Source organism: Asterias rubens, chromosome 13 (assembly GCF_902459465.1).
Source record: "Asterias rubens chromosome 13, eAstRub1.3, whole genome shotgun sequence".
NCBI lineage: Eukaryota > Metazoa > Echinodermata > Asteroidea > Forcipulatida > Asteriidae > Asterias > Asterias rubens.
Genome location: NC_047074.1, coordinates 10,190,143 through 10,216,776, shown reverse-complemented (window position 1 = coordinate 10,216,776; position 26,634 = coordinate 10,190,143). Strand labels below are relative to the sequence as shown.

General features: G+C 36.8%; 1 protein-coding gene across 1 annotated transcript in view; it reads right to left on the bottom strand.

The window, feature by feature from the left end:
- LOC117298838 overlaps window positions 1-26,345 on the bottom strand; it is a 137,745-nt gene extending 111,400 nt beyond the window's left edge. Inside the window, exons 1-19 of the mRNA XM_033782183.1 lie at window positions 26,236-26,345; window positions 20,192-20,459; window positions 18,791-18,890; window positions 14,819-14,852; window positions 12,910-13,048; window positions 12,481-12,648; window positions 11,397-11,482; window positions 10,486-10,529; window positions 10,073-10,194; window positions 8,579-8,672; window positions 7,227-7,341; window positions 6,197-6,371; window positions 5,569-5,620; window positions 4,731-4,868; window positions 3,889-4,100; window positions 3,225-3,358; window positions 2,278-2,483; window positions 1,345-1,490; window positions 333-515 (exon numbers count right to left, since the gene is read on the bottom strand). Of these exons, the coding sequence (XP_033638074.1) occupies window positions 333-515; window positions 1,345-1,490; window positions 2,278-2,483; window positions 3,225-3,358; window positions 3,889-4,100; window positions 4,731-4,868; window positions 5,569-5,620; window positions 6,197-6,371; window positions 7,227-7,341; window positions 8,579-8,672; window positions 10,073-10,194; window positions 10,486-10,529; window positions 11,397-11,482; window positions 12,481-12,648; window positions 12,910-13,048; window positions 14,819-14,852; window positions 18,791-18,890; window positions 20,192-20,392 (2,349 nt within the window). The 5' untranslated portion in view covers window positions 20,393-20,459; window positions 26,236-26,345. The remainder of the gene's footprint in view (window positions 1-332; window positions 516-1,344; window positions 1,491-2,277; window positions 2,484-3,224; window positions 3,359-3,888; window positions 4,101-4,730; window positions 4,869-5,568; window positions 5,621-6,196; window positions 6,372-7,226; window positions 7,342-8,578; window positions 8,673-10,072; window positions 10,195-10,485; window positions 10,530-11,396; window positions 11,483-12,480; window positions 12,649-12,909; window positions 13,049-14,818; window positions 14,853-18,790; window positions 18,891-20,191; window positions 20,460-26,235) is intronic.
- Between the last annotated feature and the right edge of the window lie 289 nt (window positions 26,346-26,634).

Below are 26,634 nucleotides of genomic sequence, written 5' to 3'. Positions count from 1 at the left end.
TTCTGGATATAGGCATAGTGTTTATATACAAAAATCTTACAATGACAGGATACAAAAGAATTGTCAACATTTGGATTTTAAGTTGAATGTGAATTATAAATTGAATGGTTCGAAATTGTTGTTCCTAAGAATAATACAAGAACCAACAAAAACCATGATGTTTCGAATTTGGTTGCACGGTTTTCACGAATACACACATTTTTGTTTGTATGTAAGGTGTAATCGTAAGATGCAATCGGGACAAACTTAATAAGTTTTGCTATCCATTTACATAAAAAAAAAAAAACACTTTATTTTATTTTGTAATTTTTGAAGAAAAAAAACCCACTTACACTGATGCGGCTCGGGATATTCTCAAGTGCCTCAACGAAGTCATCAAAAAGTTTGTTGATACTGGTATCTCCATTGAAGAGGTCAACAACGATGTCTACCGCCCTCACTATGTTTCCAACAACTCGCTCTATGACTAAATCATAGACTTTCACCAGGTCGCTGATGCGTTCAACACCAAACTCCTAATTGGAAAAACGCAAAAACAATGTTTTATAAAGCAATTGTTAAAGGCCCTGGACACTATCAGTAATTGCTCAAAATATTTGTTAGCATAAAAACTTTCTTGTAAACAAGCAATGGAGAGCTGTTGTGAGAAACGGCTCCCTCTGAAGTTTTTGAGCAAGAAGTAAGTTTCCACTAAAATATTTGAATCTGGTTTCGAGAAGCATCTGAAAGCACACAACTTCGTGTGTAAAGGTCGTTTTTTTCTTCCATTATTATCCCGCAATTTCATTGACAAATTGAGTTCAAAATTTCAAAGGTTTGTTAAAAAATAAATAAAAATGTTGAGATACACCAAGTGAGAAGACTGGTCATTGACAATTACCAATAGTGTCCAGTGCCTTTAATGAAATCAAAAGTTTCCAGATGGCTGAGAATCTTTGAATCGCAATCTCGGCGTTCCTAGTTTGATTGGTTGACAGATGCATCCGGACTAAAAAGGGACAATTCGATCGCTGGACCTAAATTTAAAAGGAAACTTTTAACAATGCAGTGACAGTTTTCGAAAAATTCTCACCATTGAAATCTAAAACGTGTTATAACCTCCTCCGTATAACGTCACCATTGAAAAAAAACATTGAAACCTGAACATGATCAAATACATGTACAACAAATAAATCTTAACATTTATATGGCGTCATATTTCAACAATCATCGCTCATGGTGCCGTACAGTAAGCTTTCGTAAACAGGTTAGATTGGATTGATGTCTAAAAAATATGTATTGTATTTGACTATCTTATGTTGTTAGGGAGATTGTTAGGAAGCATGTTTCAAAGCGTAGGCTTACCTGTAGAATATTCAAATTGTACTCAATGTGTCCGTTGAAACAGAAGCGTGCTCTTGCGATATCTAGTTTCGTATCCACAAGTCCAACTAGTACCGTTGCATAAGCATCGTCCAGAATGTCTAAACGAAGATGGCCGCTGAGAGGAGCTGAAAATATCAAAAAGTATAGTAATAAAAACAAATGCAGTTGTAACGTTTTTGCTTACCGAAACGGGAAGCCTCTTATATGCTCAACCTTTGTTTTACAAACTTGATTAATATAGCCCTAAAAGGGACTGAAACAGTGTATATATAATTGTTAGTTATTTTTTACTTGTAACCCCCCCCCCCCCCCACAGTTTTGACCCAAGATCGCCGCATACATTTTTGGCAATTATTCAATTGTTCTTGTCTGCATATGGAACTGCGACAATGAACGTTAAAAAATGTGGCAAAGTTATTTTCAATTTGTCAATAAGTTCGGAAAAGAGAGGAAGCACTTTGGGTCCTTGTTAGTCCATAAGTGTCTCTGATAGGTTAAATCTTCAATGAGGCCATCGCACGGTTTTCAACAGGGTCCAATTTCATAAAGCCTGTAAGCACAAACAATTTACTTAGCATGAAATTTCTTCCTTGGTAAAAACAGGATTACCAACCAAATTCAAAGTGATTTTCAGGATTGGGCAAACAACAGCTGAATACCAGTATCAAGCAATTTGCAACAAATAACAATTTGGTTGGTAATCCTGTTTTTTTTACCAAGGAAGAAATGTCATGCTTAGCAAACTTTTGTGCTTACAGGTTTAATGAAATTAGGCCCAGTCTGTTCGCATTTTGTGTGCTTATGCGGGATAGGTTATATCTGACTTGTACTTGCACTTGTACTTTAAGGCCTACTTGCTGTACATGTGTACTTCTTTTATGGAGGGACTCAATTATTATTAATCAGCCTCACCTATTTTGATGTCGAGTGCATTTCTGATAGTAAACCCAAACTCTGCTCCGGTATCGGGGCTTCCAATAAGCTTCTTCCACTGATACGCTGGGCTGGCCAAGTGGAACTCAATCCCCTCCCAGAATCCACGCCGTACTCGCCGTCTGGACGGGGAACTCGCTCCCTCGGTGGACATCATCTCGGACGAGTTGGTGGAGCCCATGTATCTAGGAAAGGAAGATAAACATCAATGTCAACATTTACGGAGGAACACCGGAACCATTTTTGTTATTCCACTTCATAATAAAAATTGGTGTTACAACATCCAGCAACTACGTTTTTTCCACGGAAATGTGTAAGCGATTCCCAAAGGATAACTGCATACACATTTTCAAAAGTAATTAATATTAAACTTACTTGAGCAGATACTTCGGAAAACATTTCACCTAAATTACTAATCCCTCGCACAAAATATTAACATAAATGACTGCATTTACTTTCACATGCTGATCTTTGTATGCATGGAGTTTTGTCTGCACCTGCTAGTTTGAACCAAGTGCGAGTATACTCCAGTTTCTGCACAGTAAATTGAAGATGATGATGACGAATGAAACACTGAGCGTACAACTTATTACCTTTTACAGATACTGGACACATTTAGTAATTGTTAAAGACTAGTCTTCTCACTTGGTGTATCCCAACATGCATAATAACAAACCTGTGAAAATATGAGCTAAATTGGTCTTCGAAGTTTCGAGATAATTAATGACTCGTAATCAAGTTCGTGGAAAATTACTTCTTTCTCGAAAACTATGTCACTTCAGAGGGAGCCGTTTCCCCCAATGTTTTATAGTATCAAACTCTCTCCATTTCTCGTGACCAAAAAAAGGTTTTATGCTAATAACTATTTTGAGTAATTACCAATAGTGTCCAGTGCCTTTAAACTCATGAAGTAAAATCCTACTTACTCTTCTGGATTGACAAACTTTGAGGCATGTTTGTAGACACCGTTTGGATGATCTTTGTAAAGCAATGATGCCTCATATCGAACATGTTCGTCTTCATCTTCATCCAGGGCCGACTTGAGCAGGATACCTGCAGCCTGCAATGGAAACCAAAACATTGTATTCAAACGGGTGAGACTGACATTTAAAGGATTTTGGTAGGCCTACTTTTTGTAACAAAAAAACACAATTTTTACATTATTACACCGTTTGCAGATAATGATAGTTGAAAGCTTACCTGAAACTATTACTTGCTGAGGTGCTGTAGTTTTTGAGAAATGAGTAAAACAAGGCACGAAAAAAAAAATCGTCTCAGGAGACGAACATTATCCGAGTATGTAAAACTCCATTTCTCAAAATTACAGCACCCTAGCAAGTAATACTTTAAGGGAAGCTTTCTACTATCACTATATCCAAACCGTGTAAGTTTAATGTTAATTATGTGGACATTACGTTTTGTGTCCTACAAAGAGTACAGACCCTTTGACAATCTCATACAAATTGTTTTTTGTTGAGAAAAAGTCCAGCCGATTGTCTTTAAAAATGTGTCGGGCGGCCACTTTGAAAACAATGGCCGGACGCTAAACTGTTTTTTTAAAATTTAATTTAGCCTAGTAAGCTCCTTTACCTTGTCGTGGTGGAAGTCTCTCATAGAGTGTAAACCAGCTCTTTTCAGCAGAGGATGGGTGGTGGTCGAGTTAGTATAACTATGGATGTGTGGAAAGGAACGATGGAGGGCAGCATTGCCGAGAGCTTCAATACACGCTACCGTGTCGTGGTGGAACTCGTCCCGCTCATCCTCAGAAAGAGTTGTGACAGTATTGCTGTATCTCCATGGATCTAGTGATTCAAACAAGGTGCAATTAATTATTGAACATCTGTTAATCTCAGTTCATATCAATTGAAATACACATTGGATGTGTAATTTCCATAGTTCCATGAAAAAAGTACAATCCAATGTAACTATAGTAAACATTAAATACACTGGACACTATTGGTAATTGTCAAAAACCAGCTTCTCACTGGGTGTCTCTCAACATATGCACAACATAACAAACCTGTGCTTTCAGATGCTTGATTTCGAGACCTCTAAATCTAATCAAATTAGTAGAAAATTACTTCTTTTTTCAAAACTTACGTTTCTTCAGAGGGATCCGTTTCTCACAATGTTTTATACTATCAATAGCTCCCCATTACTTGTTACCAAGTAAGTTTTTATGCGTACATAATTATTTTGAGTTATTACCAATAGTGTCCAGTGCCTTGAAGTAGCAGTAAGCAGGATAAATGTAAAAAGTATAGCAATTTCTTGACATTGTGCAATTCATAATCATATAGACGTAAAACAAGGTGTTTGTATGAGAGATATTGGCTGTCGCCAGTTTGGTTTTTACATCCCCATGTGGGAGTTTGCCGAGGTCCCTTGGCGGGAAAACCATCTAATCAAAATAGTAAACAAACTAAACCTACCGTGAACACCAAGTTTGTCCTCAATCTTCACAACGATCGCCTCAGCTTGGGACTTGTATCCAGCAGTCCATAGGTTACCAGCTAATGCACCGAGTACCATCACAGCAACTCGCTGTATCTCCGGGTCACGTAATGGCTCTGAAACAATCAAAATGAACCGATACTAAGATGCTTCTTGATAAGCAAAATTGAGGTGTACTTTATTTGTTAATTTATTTTAAAAGCAAAAAGATTTAGAGGGTTTCTGATATCCTTTTGTATATTAGCTTGTTGGCCATGGATTCTTATTCACTATGAATTAAGATGTATGTAACATAATTTACCAGTAGAATGTTTAGCTTCATTAGACATAAAACTTTCGAGGAGAAAGGGAAAACTACTTAGCGATGTTTTCAGGAGAGTCGCGTTAATTCAATTTTGTGGACGTTATACACGCTGTAATAATTTTCGTCTCCCGCCTGTGCGGCACCATAATGTAGCCCGAGCCCTAAATGTAGCCCGGGCCCGCCCGAAACGAACGTTATTATAGTCGCGTAATTAATACAATAACTGATAAATCAGTTGTACTGTGTCTCCCGAGAAACAAATTATTTTCGTGACTTTGTTTTACTCATTTCTCAAAAACTACAACCCATTAGCAAGTGACATTTTACGGGAAGCTTTCTACCATCAGTATCTTCAAACCGTGTAAACAGTTTAATGTAAATCTGTGGAAATTGTGTTTTGTGTTCTACAAAAAAAAAAAAAAAACGCTTAAAAGTAGAGCGAGGACATACTGTAGTATATTTTTTTATTCAAATAATACGAAGAAACCCCTGAATGAACAAGAATGGCTCACCTGGAAAGACTTGAGGGTTGAAAACAATATCCTCCAATGTTTCTAGATAATGCTGTGAATGAGGAATATAATTTAAGGGTTAAAGGAATATAATTTAAGGGTAAAGCATGAAAAGTTTTAAAACTCCTTATAACTTGTGAAAAGAATACAACAATTACAGAAATATTGGTAACTTGTCTATTTCCCAGATGTTGAAGACACAATATGGAAAACAAAATGTAACAAATATTATTCTTTTAAAAAGTGTTATTAGTACACCACCGAGTACACTGTAAAACTGCAGTTTTGTGTGTGCACAAGCATAGATGTAGATAGTGTTTTCTAACCGGAGGTATCCGAATCTATTAGTCTGTCTAGAGGTTCCTATACCATATCGGCCGGGTCTGTCTGATGATAGAACTGAAAGGGTTTCTTTTGTTTTTGCTAAAAGTTGATCAAGTTATTAGCGAAAATATGTTTTCGGTCTACTGGCTGCACACAAGTATGGCAGCGGGATGTATTATTGTGCAAAATATACTTTGAGCTGACTTTGTGAAAATGAAAGATTTTTCCATTCAGTTCGCTACCGATGGTGCAAAATAGAAACACACCGCCTTGAGAACATACTATCAAATGAAGCGTACTATACCTTTGATATAGCTCGAGTGAATCCGGCAGACGCGATGAGTAGTCTCTCCACCAGGTCTTTGTTTGGTTTTGGAGACAGGAGGATGAGATCAGCCAGGAGAGACTGTGAGAAGTCGGTTTCCAACGCGGTTACAGCATCTAACATATTGAGCCTGTCTTCCTTGTCACGATGGCGTCTAAAAGAAAACAAAATATGTGTTTAAAGACCTAATAAGTGGTCTCCCAAAACCTGCTTCAGGCTGCAGAATAAAATATTATTATTATTATCATCTTTTTGGCCATCTCACAAAGTACATAAACAATACTTGCCGCAAAACTAAAGAACTGGTGTTGAATAAAGATAAGTGACAGAAGGTTTGGATGCAACAAGGAACATGTGAAGAATAAATGAGAGCTGGAGATGAGTGTAGATTGGGTAAGACATGAAATGGGCTGGGAGAGGAAACAGCAGGGCATATAGGAACAGAGACAACCAGTTCAAACTGGCCAGAAAATAACAAATAAATAAATATAGCAATACAAGTTCTAAAGAACAGCAAAGTAAATGGTTGTATACTGCAAATTGAATATAATTCATAAAATATGCTACTTTTCATATACCCCCCCCCAAAAAAAAAAAAAAAAAAAAAAAATATGTATGTCCTTTGCTATCATTGGACGTCCGTTAAATGTAAAATTAACTTGTAAAATTAACTTGTGTTTGGAATCTAGCATCGCCTCTACATGTTCAACTTTCGGCAGCAGCACCAATGCCGCCAACATTGCTCATGGGCCTTCAAAATCATTCGACGATATCTTCACAGACGGTCGGGTAAAAGCAGTATCGATGTTCGTTGTACAAACCTAATAAAGTGTCCAATATCGATGTACAAGGTAGACATTCATTGTACAAACCTACGGGAATGTCGAATGTCAATATCGATAAAGCACCATCGATATTCACTGTACAATCATTAGTAAATCTGCGTCATCCAATATCAAACTAGCTTTACTGTCAATGTATTAATTTAAGATCATGTTAATCTAAATACCTGGAGAGTGGAAGTTGATACAAAGGTTTGACAATCTCAGCAAGTTTCCGTTCATCGATGTTATACTGCATGGTATGTACGAGATCCTGATAGCAATGACTCCTCTCGTGTGACCCTGACATAAAACAACATTTAATCATTTCGGATGATTTTTTTTAAACATAAATCTTAATGAGTATTAATATTATTGAAGATTAACAAAAATTAATATATACATGTGATGTATGACATAATAGATCCCAAGAACACACAAACGAGACGTTGGATGGACGACATCAGATAATTTAGAAACATCAGATAATTTAGAAGCATCACATGGATACGACAATTAAAGCACAAGGAAGATCAAGTTGAAATGGTGATAAAGAGGCCTTCCTTCTGCAGTGGAGCGACATAGGCTGGATAGATAGATAGACATGTGATGTATACTGCTTTAAAGACAGTGGACACTATTGGTAATTACTCAAAATAATTATTGGCATACAACCTTTCTTGGTGACGAGTAATGGGGAGAGGTTGATGGTGTAAAACATTGTGAGAAAGGGCTCCCTCTGAAGTGCCATTGTTTTCGAGAAAGAAGTAATTTTCCACGAATTTGAATTCGAGACCTCAGGTTTAGAACTTGAGGTCTCGAAATCAACCATCTAAACGCACACAACTTCGTGTGACAAGGGTTGTTTTTCCTTCATTATTATCTCGCAACTTCGATGACTGATTGAGCTCAAATTTTCACAGGTTTGTTATTTTATGCATAAAATGTTGAGAAACACCAACTGTGAAGGTTAGTCTTTGACAATTACCAATAGTGTCCACTGCCTTTAAAGAATGTTCTTCTTTATGTAGACGATGTGACCTGTGACAACACATGTTTACAAAAGAGCCACAGAGCCTGAACTTCCTACAGGCATGATTTGTACACAGCTCAATGGAAGAAAACATAAAATATTATATTTTATGGAGACTGCACACTGTCTAATTCTTATCAACTTTTGATATGATGAAAGGGGGCACATCTCAAAACTTGTCCAGCTTTTCCTTTCATAACTCTAGGTTCTATGTGGACATTACGACACAAAATGTCAATTTTCCCATAGGACCAGTGTAGTATCTTGCCTGCCAGAATACTCAAAGAATGTACAAGGTCACAATTTTGTAAACAAAGTTCATGGTCTATACAGCTTGCTAATTGGGCCCATGCCTCGCGCCGTGTAATTTTCCCCACCCATTTGTAAATATCAAATTCTAATAAAGAAACGTTAAACTTGAAGTAAGAAACCACAATTTTTGGTAATTTTGGGTTGAACAAAGACAATAATTATGTGTGGAGTTGGGTTCATAATTTAAAACAATACCTTTCAGTGGCGCGTTCCTCATGCACGTCAGGTTACCAGACACCAATTCCTTCAGTGTTGTAATGTCATCAATAAGATGTTGTCCGTTTAATAACTGCATCGACACAGAATAGTAGACAAGCGACAACAAATAGGGGTTAATCAACTGGGTAAAATACTAATGAGAATGGTTTATGAAGAACAAATTAATAATGACCGTATTTATAACGCGCCTTTTGCCAAAGGATACAAAGCGCCAGGTATTATTACTGCAAGGAGTGGGTGAATTTTGAGATTATAAGACCTAATCCTTAAGCACCATGTAATGGTTTAAAAGATGCTATGGCGCAATATGCTGCCAATCCAGCCAGGAACACCGGGGCGAACCCCTTCTCTTTTCGATAAGTGCACTGGGTTATTTTACATGCGTTTACACAACACATGGGACCAACGGCTTTACGTCCCATCTGAAGGACGAAGCAATGGTTATGTGTCTTGCTTAAGGACACAAGTGTCACGGCTTGGGATTCGAACCCACACTCTGCTGATCAGAAACACCAGAGTTTGAATTCGGTGCTATTAACCGCTCGGCCACGACACTCCCAAATTAATACAGTCATGGTGAAGTTCGGTATGTAAAGGAGAATGGACGAGTTAGTATAGGATTCTTGGATGAATGTACGAGCCGACCTTTACAATTATTTTTTTCCAAAAACTTTGTACATGTACTCTAATGTAAAACGACAATTGCTATAAATGCTTGCAACATTACCGAGATCCATGGTTTAATCAGTTTACAACATATGTACTTTAAATTAAAAGGAAGGTACACGTTTGGTAATTGTCAAAGACCAGTATTCTCACTTGGTGTATCCCAACATAAGCTTAAAATAACAAGCCTGTGATGTGGTCATCGAAGTTGCGAGAAAATAAAGAGAGAAAATGACACCCTTGTTGGACGAATTTGTGTGCTTTCAGATAGGAATAAAAGACTTCTGGTTATTATATTAGTGAGAAATTACATCTTTCTCAAAATCTATGCTACGTTTCTCACAATGTTTTATACAATCAACAACTCTCCACCAATGCTCATTACAAGTCGGTTTTTAAGTTACTATTTGTTTTGAGTAATTACCACACGTGTACCTTCCCTTTAACTAACTGGCAAATGTTTTTGGAAACTGAAATAATATTAAAATAATGTGTTCAGCTATGCTTTGCACATCGTGTTGAATATCTTTCAATTTGGAAAAGCATTAAATTTCAGTTGAAGTAGCATTTAAATTGATTTTGTAAAGATTCTTCACTTTCATAGTGACGTCATAGTTTAAAAGTATTAAATGATTTTTGTTTTCAGAAGGTATGGTACGAACTTAAAACCAAAAAAAACCCCTATAGGTCAACTAATTGACACTGATGCCTTTTTGCCAAGTTGCTTTTTGCAACAATATTTCTACTTAAACAAAGTTCTAAATTGTTCAACTATTTCGGATTCAGTTTTGTATTATAATTTACCTTCTTCATGTGAATTGTATCTGTCACAAGATCCCCATTAGTGGGCGGAGCCAGAGAAGGGGAGTACATCTCACGCACGAATGTCAGCTGACCATCTGAAACAGTTCGCATCTCTGGAAAGTCTAAACAGAGACGACATGGGCTTCATTAATTGATTGCCAAGAAGTATTTATTTACCATAAAATTAATTTATTAATAATAATACAAATGAGTTGATTTTTTAATGCGCCTACTTCATTAAAAAAAAATTGTACACAAGCACGTATGAGTGAAGTGTTATAGCCGTTGTTCCAGTTTAAGAACAAGAACAAAACCCACATAAACTAAATTAATGCTTTGTTTCAACATAAATCTACCCCCCAAAAAACAAGTCGCAAGAAAAAAATATAAGCCTACAACTTTCAAAGACTTACCGAACCCTTCTTTGTCTGTACTCTCCTTAAACTGATCCTGAAACCTGAAAACAGGAAAAAAGAAACGATAAAACTGCTGTCTTTTATCGGACCTAAACAGCTACCTGAGCGGAATGTTTTCAACAGTAATGGTATTTTTACTTGTTTATAATGCACTTGTTTACCATTTTAATGTAATTTTGATATGTGTACACTTCTGAACTTTTCGTAATTATCGAGTAAAAAATCAGGCCCCTACCTAGCGGGCGTCAAAGGACAATGCCGCTGACGTCATTTGTGGGAGTTTGCTTTGTTATACATCCACGCTGCAACAAAGCGGCTTTATCTACTTATGACGTTTTGAGAGTGATTACGTAACGGGGCTTTTCGCAAATCTCGCAGTAAAGCTCTGGACAAGGGCATACAAAATGATTGTTTTTTTACACAATTGAAACCTATTTATAATCATATGATTCGATTTCCTTGTTCATCGAAAACATTTTAAGTGGAATTCAGCAAAGTTCACGACTTGACACTTTCGTTCAAGCAGGTCTTTAACTATTTTCCCGAAACTTTGTACTTTGGCAAACGATGTTTGGTTACATTTCAATTTTGCCAATTTTATAAGCACATTATAGTACTTGCAACATTACCGAGCACCATGTTTTGATCAGTTTACAATTATTCAAGTTTAAATTCGCAAAAAAATAATCTACACTTTCATCAAAAGAGTGACGTCAAAGAAATAGTTTAATAAGCTAATAAAAAACATTTTATCTGATATACCCAAGAAGAAATGTATTGATGGACTATGTACAGACTCTATATGAGTGACGGCAATGTGCATAATATACGTTTCCTAAAAAGATTACTGTTTTCAAGGTCTGTTTTCCCTGGGCATGTTTCCCCGCTAACAATTGTATTTTACTTACTCTTGTGTTGATTCTCTTGGTGCCTCGTAGTGATCCAGAATCTTGACGAGAGTTGGTAGCTTCATACCGGGGTGATAATGAATCTCCTGTAAAACCAAATACATTGACACACTGAGTCAATAACCACTCTCTTAATATAAAAGAGTGAAAAAGCACTCTTTGAAGAGCCATATGAAGAACAACTCTTTTTCGAGTGGTCTTCCACTCTATTAGATTGAAGTTTGCATCCTTTTGAGTGATTTTTCACTCTGTCCTGGTGTGAAACCCCTCTAAAAGAGTGAAATAACCACCACTCTTTTTGAAGAGCCATATGAGGGACAGCTCGAAATGTAAAGAGTGGTGTTTTTCACTCGTTTACATTTAGAGAGCAACGATTCCAAATAACTGGGGACCAGGCAGGTTGGCTTAGTGGTTTCTTTGGACCCCGGTTCGTATCCCACCTCAAACTGGAGTCTTACATGTGGATTGGGTTTTCAGTCCCTACCTTCCGCGGGTTTTAACTATTGGGGTTGTCCTCCCATATATATTGTGTCGTGGTTTTTAAATCCCTTCCTTTCACCTCTGTGAACCCTTCTCGATAACGTAGGTGTTTCCCTATTTGGGTTTTCCTACCACATCTTAAACCGAACATTAATTCTTCTCGTTAACTATCCGTCCTATGGTGATTGGCTTTTGGGGCCAAATTGTGCTGTTGGGTGTTGTACATAAAAACCAAATAAAGTGGTTTGTTCACTTGTCTCAGTTGTGATTTGTCTTGTAGGTCTTAAGGAATTGCAGAATTTTGAGCGGTTGGGCTTAAAAGCGGTTGAAGTATGGTTTGGTTGCACGACCCCCGCGCCTACCCTATATCCCCTCCAAAAAAAAAAAAAAAAAAAAAAAAAAAAAAAAACACACCACCAAGTAACAAAAACAAAACATCAACAACAACCGTATCATTCAACTGTTAATACAACCTCAGAACGTATAAAAAGGGGATGAAATGGACTGTTTAAAAAAATACTCCTGAATTTATTCTGACTTTGGAGATCGACAGAGGTCGCCCCTCACCTGACATGCCTGACTGTCAAACTGCACCCGATCATACCTTTTGATGCATGGATTTCCCGTACGGTATCGGGTGCGTTCGTCTGGTTTTGGTGAAGACGATGATGCCATCATTGTCCGTTGACATCCGGGCATTGTATGACGACTCATGGTGACCTTCGTGACCTGTCTCGTTGCAATCGTAGCTCCAGTCAGACCGCCCATCAATCTGAATGTGGGTACAACAAAAATTAATATTCTTTATCCCAGATAGAATTTCCCGCTGCTAAAAAAAATAGGATTCAAACTGCCTTTTTAGCTACCGGGGTAATCGCGGTGGTCTACTTGGCAAGTATCTCTAGAGTTGCAAAGGTGGGAGAGGGAACCGCAGGGAATGGGGTGGGCGAGGGAACAGTTTAAAACAAATGAACTGTGACCTGAAATTCTGTATACAAAACCACAATTAATAGTTTATGTATTTACTGCATACCGATCCATCGAGAGGATGCTGAAGATTTGCAGCCAATAGGCTCGCCATACCCTTCTTGGTTGCTATCACGTGCTCACTCTCATCACCAGGGTAGTACACGTGACCAATCGTACCGTTTTCACTGATTTCGAACGAGAACCTTAAAAAAAGAAAAAATGCATAGACCAATTTCACGTTTTAAAGAGAGTATTTTTTTTTTTAAGTATAGCAAACACTTGGCAAAATTTTCACATGCACCACATTGAGTTTCCGTTTCATGATACTATAATGACGGCCACTGTTCGTTTTCTTTCTATCTACGTTTGACATTCACTCTTAAAAATAAAGGGCAATAACATTACATTTGTTTTACTCCAGAAAATGGACGAGCGTGTAACTTCACAATGTTAAAGGGAAAACCATGCAATTCGAGGCATGTGGATCGTTATATTCTAAAACATTTTTTACAACCATATAGAGTATGATGCATTTTATAAGAAACGGTTTCAAACGCTTTGGAAACGGTTGCAACCTGCTCTTGAAAACGAAGTCAGATGTTCAGCTTATTGCATCTTTCCTCCATTAAACCATGGAGTTGAACCAAAACAAGTTTCATGGACACACAACACGTTCAAAATTCATTTTGTGATTTGTTGTGTCAATGAACCTCATTTATGTAAGAAACAAAAAATAAGTTCCACTGATACAACACATCACAAGTTAAGTTGTGACAACTTAAGTTTGTAATTCGTTGTGTCAATGAAATTCATTTATTATTATAATAACTCAAATAAGTTGCACTGACACAGCAAATCACAAATAAAATAAAATATATGATTTGTTGTGTCAAAACTCAAGTGTTAATAAATAAAGTAAGTTTCATTGACACAACACATCACAAGTTTAACTGAGATTTGTTATTAGTGTCAATGAAACACATTTTAGTTAAATGAGTAAGTATTAACTCTCTTCATCAGATTTAATTGGATTCCTCATGCGAGACCATCACTAATCGACTATATCCCAGTAATTGTTCAGGTAATTACCCAAGTCAACCCGCATGTAAAATATTTGCCTGATCTTTTGTTCAACCAAAACCACGGTTGTCAAGGAAACTAACAAACATCCCCAACAAATTCTGCAAAATACTGTTTACAAATTTTGAAACATCAACACGTCTGTCTTTGTTATCAAGATAAGTTGCAAAATAGATACGTCTGGTTTATATTGTTCAACCAAAACCATGGTTGTCAGGGAAACTACAACAAACATCCCAACAAACTACAAAAATACTGTTTACAAATCTGAAACATCAACACGTCTGTCTCTGTTGAAAAAAATGAAAAAGAGGGGTTCAGAATCGTTCATGATTAGACAAAGCAAAACTTAACCACAGGCCGGGGAGTTCTGAATGGGTATTGCAATCATATCAGTGGGAAATTGTGTAGTTGTTTACAGCAAATAAAATAAAGAACGATGACCTGCCTCCAACTTCATAGAACTGAGCAAACAAATTTGCTTAGCATGAAATTTCTTCCTCGATAAAAACATGATTACCAACCAACTTCCATTTGTTGCATTATGTTTTTTTTTACTGGTATTCAGCTGTTGTTTGCTTATCTTGAAAGTCACATTGAAATTTGGTTGGTAATCCTGTTTTATCAAGGAAGTAATTTTTGTGCTTAGCAGCTCTATGAAGTTGGGCCCTGCCTCCAACTTCATAGAGCTGCTGACAGCTTAAGCACCAAAATAGTAGCTAAGCATTACAAAATGATGCCTTCCAGAATAAGGTTACCAGCCAAAATTCTATGCCACGTGTAAAAATTGCGACTGGTATCCTGGCAATACAAATTTGAGAAAGAAATACATTATGATTTGGATCAGCGCTTTCCGTTTTTTGACACAAAATTTGAATGAAAAACAAACTTACCATCCTTCAAAGTCATGCTCCTCGTTCAAAAGAACTGAAAAGAAAAACGTAAGCAAATGGGTGAACAATTGAGCACTTATTTGAAAATATAATAACAAAAGTCCGGTTCATATTTCCTGCGATTGTAAATTGGAGCACCCGAACTGCTGTAGAATGCTGCACTGCATGGTTCAACAAACGACAAAGAAAGTTTCAGTATCCCTTATAAAGACAGTGGACACTATTGGTAATTGTCAAAGACCAGTCTTCTCACTTTGTGTATCTCAACATATGCATAAAAAACAAACCTGTGAAAACTTGAGCTCAATAGGAGACTTTCCAACGCTAGGTGGCAGCAGACATACCGGGTAAATTTCCATTGTTTACGTAGTTCTGAACATGCGCATAATTCTGAGAACAATGGATTTACCCGGTAAGTCTGCTGCCCTCTATCGTCCCAGAAAGTCTCCCATTGGTGGTCAAAGTTGCGAGATATGAATGAAAACAAAACATCCTTGTCAAACGAAGTTGTTTGCTTTCAGAGTGCTTGATTTCGAGACCTCAAGTTCTAAATCTGAAGTCTCGAAATCAAATTCGTGGAAAACTACTTCTTTCTCTGAAACTACTCCACTTCAGAGGGAGCCGTTTCTCACAATGTTTCATACTATCAACCTCTCTCCATTACTCGTTAGCAAGTAAGGTTTTATGCTAATAATTATTTTGAGTAATTACCAATAGTGTCCACTGCCTTTAAACGAAAATTAAGAGTGCAGTTGAAACAAATCTGTTTTAACGGTTCCGATCAAAGAATATTTAGGCTTGACTGGGTTTCCAACTGCACCTTTTATTTCCTTCATATGATTATGAACTCTAAACCAGAACTTCCTGTACTTTCTGTTAATGCACTGGAAAAGTTAAAATTTAAAACTAGACTATTGGTGAACTCCAACCGTACTGGGTTGCACCCAACTAAACAAACTCCCCATAACATTCGGTGCAACTATTAAACCATACACAAACAATACTTATAATTCTCACAGTTTCTTTTAGTAAAGGGGAAATTATCCATTGACTCTTGAACTTTAACACTCTGCTTAATTTGATATAACTATGGTGAGTCCCTGTCTCGTCGAGTTAATCCCCTCCAAGCAAAAACACCTACTCCCATACTGGTGGGTACCAGTGTAATTTTTCCAAACGCTCGAGCATACCCCATTTTGTGGGGCGATTTTCTTTCAAAATACATCGAGTTGGAAGTCAACAACCTCAAGGTCACATTTTGGGGGAAAAAGTTCACACTAAAACCTTTTTGTTGGGCTCTCAAATCTGTCTGAACTAGATATTTTGGGAGTCTACAAAAAAAAATACGATGAGCTCGACGTTGTTCTCTCCTTATTTGCCTGATTGATGTATTTTAAAGACACTGGACACTATTGGTAATTTTCATAGACCAGCCTTCTCACTTGGTGTATCCCAACATACGCACAAAATATCAACCCTGTTAAAATTTGAACTCAATTGGTCGTCGAAGTTGTGAGATAACAATGAAGAAAACACCATAGTCACACAAAGTTGTGTGCTTTCAGATGCTTGAATTCGAGACCTTCAAATCTAATTCCGAGGTCTCGAAATCAAATTCAAATATTTTAGTGAAAAATTACTTAATTACTTCAGAGGGAGCCAATATTGTTTAAACAGCTCTCCATTGCTCGTTACCAAGTAAGATTGTACGCTAACAATTATTTTGAGTAACTACCAAAAAGTGTCTCGTGCATTTAAATACGTCTTACATATACATGAGCTCTGAAGGTTTATCATTGGATGTTTACAAGTGAATCTAATCGTGTGTTTGCCTAATCTGCTATAAGTAACGGAGGTATCAAAATACCTTTTCATAAAAGCGGATTAGGTACGTTTCGCTTAGTATATTAACAATGGCCTAGTTTTATAAGAAAAACCCCCTGGGCAAAATCTGAACAACAAGTTAACCTCGTAACAAACAAACAACTTTCAATATTGTTAAACCCTTGGGGTAGGTTTGACGCAACGTAACAATAAGCAGCCACGGCCATCACACACACGAGTGAGTAATGACACTGTTTGTGTATTTTGTTGAAAGGCGGGAATTTGAAAGAAATTTGTTTGTTGGCCGTTGCTATGGGTAACATGAAAACAATCCCGTTTGCACTTTAAAGGCAGTGGACAATATTGGTAATAACTCAAAATAATTATTAGCATAAAACCTTTCTTGGTGACGAGTAATGGGGAGAGGTTGATGGTATAAACCATTGTGAGAAACGGCTCCCTCTGAAGTGCCATAGTTTTCGAGAAAGAAGTAAAATTCCACGAATTTGAATTTTTTCTTTCATTATTATCTCGCAAGTTTGATGACCGATTGAGCTCAAATTTGCACAGGTTTGTTATTTTATGCATATGTTGAGATACACCAATTGTAAAGGCTAGACTTTGACAAGTACCAATAGTGTCCACTGCATTTAAGCTCAGTGCCAACCTCATGGTCAGCTTTACTGTGGCCGAATTCGGTGCTTACGATCAAGATTCTCCGCTTACTGTGCAAGCGCCGAATTTCCTTCAGTATTCCCCTGTGAAGATATTTTGCTTTCCCTTTTCCGCTTTTGTTCTCGGCCACCGTAAGGTGGTAATCAATATGAAATTGGAATACTACAACGATACGTAATTCTGTAACTTATAACTGCACATGACACCTCAAACTTGTTTAAAGGCACTGGATACTATTGGAAATTACTCAAAATAATTATAAGCATAAAACCTTTCTTGATTACGAGTAATGGAGAGCTGTTGATAGTATAAAATATTGTGAGAAACGGCTCCCTCTGAGGTAACGTAGTTTTTGAGAAAGAAGTAGTTTTCCACGAATTTGATTTCGATACCTCAGAATTAGATTTTGAGGTCTCGAAATCAAGCATCTAAAAGCACACAACGTCGTGTGACAAGGGTGTTTTTTTCTTTTATTATTATCTCGCAACTTCGACGACCAATTGAGCTCAAATTTTCACATGTCAGGTTTGTTATTTTATGCATATGTTGAGATACACCAAGTAAGAAGACTGGTCTTTGACAATTACCAAAGGTGTTCAGTGTCTTTAAAGCTTGCCTTTCACCAATACATGATTCTCACTCCACACGCGAGGAGAAATTATCATAACAATTATTATTAATTATTATGTTAAAGGCATTTTATTATCATAAAACGTTACTTGGTGACGAGTAATTGGGAGAGGTTGATGGTATAAAACATTGTGCGAAACAGCACCCTCTGAAGTGCCATAGCTTTCGAGAAAGAAGTAATTTTCCACGAATTTGATTTCGAAACCTTAGATTTAGAACTTGAAGTCTCGAAATCAAGCAAAAGAAAGCACACAACTTCGTGTGACAAGGGTGTTTTTTCTTTCATTATTATCTCGCAAGTTCGATAACCGATTGAGCTCAAATTTTCACAGGTTTGTTATTTTAATGTTGAGCTACACCAAGTACGAAGACTGGTCTTTGACAATTACCAATGGTGATCAGTGTCTTTAAAGCTTGCTTTTCAATACATGATTCTCACTCCACACGCTGGGGAGAAATCTTCATAACAATTATTATTAATTTTTTTTTTCTTTTTTTATATTATTTATTGGTTTATTTAAAAACATCCAAACTTGGCAGCCCAAAGGCTGAATTGCGTTTAAAATTACAGAGCATAAGAAAATATAATATATACTATTTTAAAATTACAGAAAAACATTAAGAAATAAAAATATTTATTTAAATACAGGTACAAAATACAAGATATTCAGACTAAAATACAAAGTACTTTCCACTAGGGAGGCATAATACCCCTCTTGCTATAAACTCTGTTAAGTGCTACTATTCATTTAATATTTCAAAAATTATTTAATTGTTAACAAAACCAAGCTTTGGTCTGATTGATTATCCGAATGGAAAATGCAGACAGAGCTTTCGTTTTACCTTGATTGTTACTGCTGGTGATTGCTGCTGAATGAACCCGCAGGTAGATATGTTGAAATCCGACTTCGGTATAAGGACTTGTTACCACCAGAAACCCAATCTTTAAGAAAAAGTATATACACAAAGTTTGAATTCAATATAAACCACAAGGGAAACTGGGTTTGAATTCACAAAGTGTTAGGACTAGTCCCAAGTTAGGAAAAAAGTCCTAACTTAAGACTAGTCCTTATTACCCTAGGATATTAAAGAATTAAGGCTAAGTTAAGCTCGTTCTAACTCGAGATAAGACTTGTCTTAAAGGCAGTGGACACTATTGGTAATTGTCAAAGACCTGTCTTCTCACTTGCTATATCTCAGAATATGCACAAAATAACCAACCTGTGAAAAAGTTGCGAGATAATAATGAAAGAAAAAAACACCCTTGTCACACGGAGTTGTGTGCTTTCAGATGCTTGATTTCGAGACCTTAAATTGTAAATCTGAGGTCTCGTAATCAAATTCGTGGCAAATTACTTCTTTCTCGAGAACTACCCCACTTCAGAGGGAGCCGTTTCTCACAATGTTTTATACTACCAACCTCTCCCCATTACTCGGTACCAAGTAATGATTTATGCTACATGTACTAATTTCTTTGAGTAATTACCAAAAGTGTCCACTGCCTTTAACTCGAGATAAGAGTTGTCTTAACTCTGTGTGAAATCAAACCCCGACTGGTTAAATTTCTAAATGATTTCGGGGTTGAACAAAGAGCAAGTTACTCGACTGTGACTCGAACCAACGACCTACGAATTTAACGTGGCGTTGCCCAACCAACTGGGCTATAATATATCTAGCTCCATGTTTGCGGTCTCCCCGTTTTGAATTCGTATGAACAATTAACTTTTTAAGATGTAGCGCATAAGTTTGGAAAACATTTGCATCTCATGTATTCATATACGTAAATTTGCATTGAATAGTGTAATAGTAAAACATTTTTGGATCAAAAGTTTGCGCAAATCACAAGAGTCAAATCACAATCACAAGAGTTAATTCCTTGGCAGCAAGTGGATTAGAGGCTTTGTAAGCCGGAGGTAAGGGTGGGGAACAGAGAGGGGACAACATGTGTTGTTCCCGTGTCTGCTTGCCAGTTGAGCCCGAGCTAAAATGACTTGACTGAGGCCGATTTCCGGCGAGTGTTTCGACCTGAGCTTGACCTATACGTAGTGCATCACCCTGAAGTTCACTTATCAGGCGTAATGAATTTTCCACAAACTACTTCCTGAAATTCATTAAAAAAAGAGCCACTGTAAAACCACAAATCTCCATAGTATATTCCAGATAAGTTTTCAGGTGTTGTCCATAAACTGCTGTTTAGTGTAGTGTTTTAAGCTTGAAATTTAAATGTTTTTTTCAAACTATTACCTTGGATTTTGCAAGAAGTGTTTCAACGGTCTTCAGTTCTGTTGATGACTGGAAATTGTAGATGTATTCTGTGTCCGCCTTGAACCGGATGAAACTGGCTAGCACCGGTTCCAAGGTGAATGTTCCAACGCCCAAGATGAAGACCAGCCAGATCTTCATCAAGGTGCAGTTGGACAGCTTGCCGTATGACGGTGGCGTCATACCGCTGGCTGCTTGGCCAGCACTTGGCCTGATGTAAGTAATGGGTTGATCAAATGTCTTTTACGATCTGCAAAAGACAAAAACAACAACAAAGTCATGATTATGACGCATCAAAAAAAGATGTTGGCGTCCTTGGTCCTTCGGGGAATTACTATTTATATTATTATTTATTCGGCATAACATGAATAAGCAAAACAAAACAGCAAGGAAAATGAGTCAATGGCATATGGCTCAAAATAAAAAAAATGAACAAAACAACTGAGGTTCAGAAGCTTGATTTTACTGGCTACATTAACATTTTATATTAAAAAAAATAAGAAAGCCAAGATAACAAAAACAAAAGACCTCCCCCCAAAAAAAGAAAAACCAAAAAAAAAAACATCAAAAATCATTATTCAATTCAGAAATGGCTTATTAAAAACATGACTTGCAGTTAAGAACCATCGATGCTATCGATGAAAGAACAACCGTAATCTTGAAATCTGTCACAGAACCCAGTTGCTTACTCTTGGTTCCTTTACGAGTTTTGAAACTGCATTTGCAAATTAATCAAAAACAAAACAAAATGGAATGTTTGCTTTTGTTTTGGGCCTATAAACGAAACTAATTTTGTGTTGGTATTTCCCGGTTTACTCCGAATTAAAAGGACTGACTAATAACAGTCTGGATCCCCTCCTTTCGCTTTACCCCGGCAGGCATGTTGCTACTTTCTGTTTCAAGGCCTTGAATACAAAAAGAACTCGAAGAAACTTCTAGAATAGTTATATGAATGGCTCAGTCGTAACATCCTTTTTTACAGTCCTTCTGCCAAGTCTTTTCACCTTCTGTGTTTTATCTTTGATGTATTTTTATATTATGTGAGGGTCCGAAATAATCAGGTCTGGATGGGTAACCCTCGTTAAATATTGTTTTAAAGTTTTTGCCTTTTTGGTTTGATTTGTATACATTTCATGATTTTGTTTTGCTTTTGTTTTGCTTTTAAAGGCAGTGGACACTATTGGTAATTACTCAAAATAATTATTAGCATAAAGCTTTACTTGGTAACGAGGAATGGGGAACTGTTGATAGTATAAAACATTGTGAGAAACGGCTCCCTCTGAAGTGACGTATTACTCGAGACAGAAGTAATTTTTCACGAATTTGATTTCGAGACCTCAGAATTAGATTTTGAGCTCCCGAAATCAAGTATCTTCGTGTGACAAGGGTGTTTTTTCTTTCATTATAATCTCGGCGCAACTTCGACGACCAATTGAGCTCAAATTTTGACAGGTTTGTTATTTTTTGCATATGTTGAGATACACCAAGTGAGAAGACTGGTCTTTGACAGATACCAATAGTGTCCAGTGTCTTTAATAATGTGTAGTGGTTGTAGCCTTTTTATGTATTATTATTTAATAAAAATACCAACTTTAAATGTTTAGTTTGGGGTTTTTAGAGGGCCTCTCCACAGTTCATACTCACTGGTCTTGTAATATAGTTTTAACTAAAAAAAAAAAAAGGTTTTGTTGTCACACATGCATGCAGTTGGTTTGAGTTCAACCCAACTAGCCCTATATAAGACTCTTCCTCGGTGCTGTAGTATAATACGAAAGTGTTCGGCTGCCAGGGCTAAATCAAAACCGTCCATATAACTATCACTAGCATTTGTTTCAAATATCTCAAGTAAACATTTCCTCACTAGATTAAATGGTCTATGTAACGTTTGTAGGACAAAAAAACACAATGCCCACAGATTAACACTAAACTTACACAGTTTGAAGATAATGACAGTAGAAAGCTTCCCTGAAAATATTACGTGCTGAGGTGCTGTAGTTTTTTTGCGAAATGAGTAAAACAATGTCATGAAAACAATTTTCGTCTCATGAGACGAAAATTATTTTTATTATTTACAAACGTATTTTCATGACATTGTTTTACTCATTTTTCAATAACTACTGTCATTATCTTCAAACCCTGTAAGTTTAATGTAAATCTATGGACATTTTGAAAGGTACCCAAATCCTTTAAGACGCATTTTTTAACTAATTTGTGCCAGGCGTGGAATTAAAACGGAGGCAAATGAGACAAAAGTCTTGGCCTTGGTGCCCCTTCGGAAGTATCCAATAAACTTTAAGGATTTCCAATGGACGTGCCCTTTGCAAAATTAAAATAGGCCTCGCCCTCTCGAATACTGAACGAAATTAGGTTTTTTGGTTTTCACTAAACAACCAACCCTCAAAACAATTCGGTTTAACGATTCTAAAGTTCCTAAGATTTAAAATTAGTTGACAAACCGTAATTTGAAACAAAATAAGGAAATATATATAAACTTAAAAAAAAAAAAAATTAAAGGCACATCTACTGGTACCCAAGAATGCATTAAATAACACATCTGTGAACACTTGGATTCACTTGATCTTTGAAGTTGCAGAAAAACAATGCAAGAAAAAACACTCGTGTGTTTTCAGATGCCTGATAAAAAAGCTGCAGGCCTGAAGTAATATTTTTTTAATTAGAGTTTGAAATTACCTTACATTGTTGTTATTGAAAAACAACTAGATGGTGTCCACTACCCGTTTTAACATCACGTTTTTTGCAGTGTATGTGATTGGAAAAGTGACGGGTCTTATTAAAAACAGAGTAAATATAATCAGAAATAAAACCAAAATAGAGCGTACATACCAATAATTGACGAGCGATTAAAAAGTCTGCATCAGTAATCATAAGAAATAGAGAAGATAGAGTTGTAGGCTAAAATCATCTCTCACAACCAGTCTTTTCACTTTCAGTTTAAACTACATGTATAGTAATACAATAATTAACTTCCTTGATTGGCGAAACCAATAAATTTGTTTTCCATGAACTGAATAATCTTGTTCAAGGACACACTGTGTATATAAACCGTTACCACATAATATTTACTACTTGAAAGTGTTGTAAGATCAACCAGCGATTATGGTACCAACCGTCGATTTCACAAAGAGTTAGGACTCGTCTTATCTCGAGTTAGGACGAGTAACTCGTCCTAAGGATTAATCTTAGGGTTTGCATGCTACAGTGCAGGGTTGGGACTCGTCCTATAAGTCCTAAGATTAGTCTTAAGTTAAGAAGAGTTTTGTGAAATCGACGGCAAGTGTTATAAACTACAAGGGAAACTGACTGGGTAATGATCTAAATTTTTAGGTGATCCCCTGGCTGCTGCTTCCCAGCAGGGTCCAATTTCATAGAGCTGCTTAAGCACAAAGTTTTGCATAAGCAAACAAATCCTTGCTTAGTAAAATCGGATTACCGGCCAAGACTCCACTCAAGTGTTATGCTGAGTAAAACAACTTTACAGCAAAATACCAGTCACAAGCAATGTATATGGCATGAAATTTTGGCCAGTTACATGTGTAAAATAAGCGAGCTATTTTCGTGCTTATAGGCAATTTTTGTTTCCCTTAAGCAGCTCTATGAAATTGGCTCCAGGTTGCAACGTAATTTGGATGTGATCCCTGGTACACGGCAGTTAACGGTTGTATGGCTTCTGTGTCATGACTGGCATCCCCGAACAAAGATATTGACAAAATAGGAAGAACGCCAACATAGGGCTTGATAGCTCAGTGCACCGACACGTTAATCCGGAGTTCGTTGGTTCTAGTCCCACTCTAGTAAATGTTGTCTTTATTCAACCCCAAATCAAACGATAAATAGTAATTTTGTGACGCTCACTTGTGTACCAGACACTGCTTCCGAATGACAGTAAAGTTATGTGACTTTGGACATTGGACATTCCTGTCGTACAGCCAATATCCAATGTTGCTTTTTCGATATTGGACATGGGACATTCACGTTGGTTTTTTTTTACATTCGCTGCTACAACTACACCGTGAATATCCATTATCCAATATCAACAAAACCTGTCCGCCATTGCTTCCGATCATAATTCACTCATGTATTTATACTGTCAAAACGTTACAGGGTGCGGAAAACAATGTTACAGCGAACAGAGTAGTGTGTTTTAGTCAAAGAAAATGATAGTACAAGCCTGTGGACAGACAGAGACAACATAAAGTGACAAACAGAGGACGTACAACTAACAAACAAACCAACTTACAAACAACAACTCTTAATTAACTAAAATAAAAATATGACGTAATGGAAAAGAACAAATGGCGGTGCACCTGCAAAGTGGTCAATGATAAGAAAGTTATGATAATAAATCAATTCCAATATAACATGAATAAGAAAAAAGGTTGCGATTGGCTCAAGCACAATGCATAAGTGGGGTTTATGGTTTAGTCGTTGCTTGATATGTTTTCTATGTTTTTCCTCCTTTTTGCATTTTCGTTGTTTGTTTGCGAGTACATATTATGTTAAAAAAAAAAAAAAATAAATAAAATAACAAACTGATACCACGTATCATGGCATCCCACATAGGTTCTCAAAAAGGCTTTACAACGGTCCAACCACGCAGCAGAAACACATTATGAGTAAAAAGGTTGAAGGCCCCGAGTGTGAAAAGGGTGTCCTCGATACCAAGGACGAAACCAAACAGAGAAAGAAAATGATTCCCTAACGGACTGGGGTGCTCCACATGAAAACTTGTGTACAAAGTCCCCTATAGGGAATTGTTAAGTGTATACAGGGACAAAGTAAAGCACAAATGAACGCATCGCAAATTGTTTTTGTAAGAAGTTCTTAAAATACACGTGTTAAGAACTTGTATTTGTCTGCTATCTGGAAAATTCTTTAAACTGCATTCTGGACAGAAATTTCAGGGCAGAAAACGCGAAAGTTTGGAGAACTATGCCTTCTTAAACACAAGCAACAAATACATTTGTTGAACAAAGTCAAAGAGTTTGACTTCAGGGCAATCGCATGAATACTCTGCCTCGAGGGTCGTAACGTCGTCCACCAATTTATTATTTTAATTTATGCGTTTTGTTGATGGTTAAAGCCATTATACACTTTCGGTTAACAGTATTGTCCAAGTCCCACACTTCGTGTATCACAACTTATATATCAAATAACAAACCTGTGAAAATTTATGCTCAATCGGTCATCGAAGTCGGGAGAAAAAAACGGGAAAACCCACTCTTGTTTCCGCGCATTTCTCCGTGTCATAACATGTGTTTACAATAAATCCGTAATTCTCGCTATCGAGAATTGATATTATTTTAATGTTTTCTCAATGTTTTCTGGGCCCAATTTCATAGAGCTGCGAAGCACAACAATTTGCTAAGCATGACATTTTTGTCTTGATAAAAACAGAATTACCAACCATCCACGTGATTTTCAGAATAAGCACACTACAGCTGTAACCAGTAACAAGCAATATGGAACAAATGAAAATTTGGTTGGTAACCCTGTCTTTATCAAGGAAGACATTTCATGCTAAGCAAATTTGTGTGCTTAGCAGCTCTATGAAATTGGGCCCAGGACTTCAGGTGATCGCCAGAGTAATTGGTCTGTGCCTGTGGATATTCGTTCTAACTCCTTCCGTGGTTATTTGTTTGTTTGTTTGTTTGTTTGTTTGTTTTCTTGTCTGTATAAAGGCTGTTGTCTATAAGCCACGGCTTAACTAACAGCCTCATGCTCTCGCTCCTGTATTGTACATAGTTAATTCCTAGTTATTAATTTATTATTTGCTTTTAGTTTATATTGTTTTTCTGTATAATTTAATACAATTTAGATTTGTTAAATTTCTATGTACTGTCTAATTCTCACAATTGTTTTTTTGTTCTCAACAAGAGTATGAAATAAACGTATATTGAATTATTGAATTATTGAATTATTGGTCCTTTCTCTATGCTGTTTATAATAACCATGGATGAAGGAACCTCCATGCCCAAACTGTGTTAAGTGCCATGTCTATTACCTACCTGTCGTACTGAAGCTACTTGTGTCCGTATCCGTATTCTTACATACCTAGGTTACATGTTGTCCACACTGGAAAATACACGCGTATGTCCACCATTAGCTTTTTAACCGTCCGAGAGTTGCAAACGATCCTGATGTTTTTTGTTGCTGGTTTTCAAATGACCATCATTATCAACTGGTCAATGCACAACTCTGGGTTGGTTTTGTCACCGGCCCTATTCGTGATCACCGGTGCCTGCTACGGCAAGCTTTTATTATAGTACACGAATGAATAGATAGGTGACTGATAATCCCTCATGGTGACTCTATAAAAGCACTTTGCGTAAGATTGCTCAAGCTTTTAGAAACTTCCAACATTATCCTCGTTATTAAGTGGGTAGATAATGTAATACAGTTTGGTC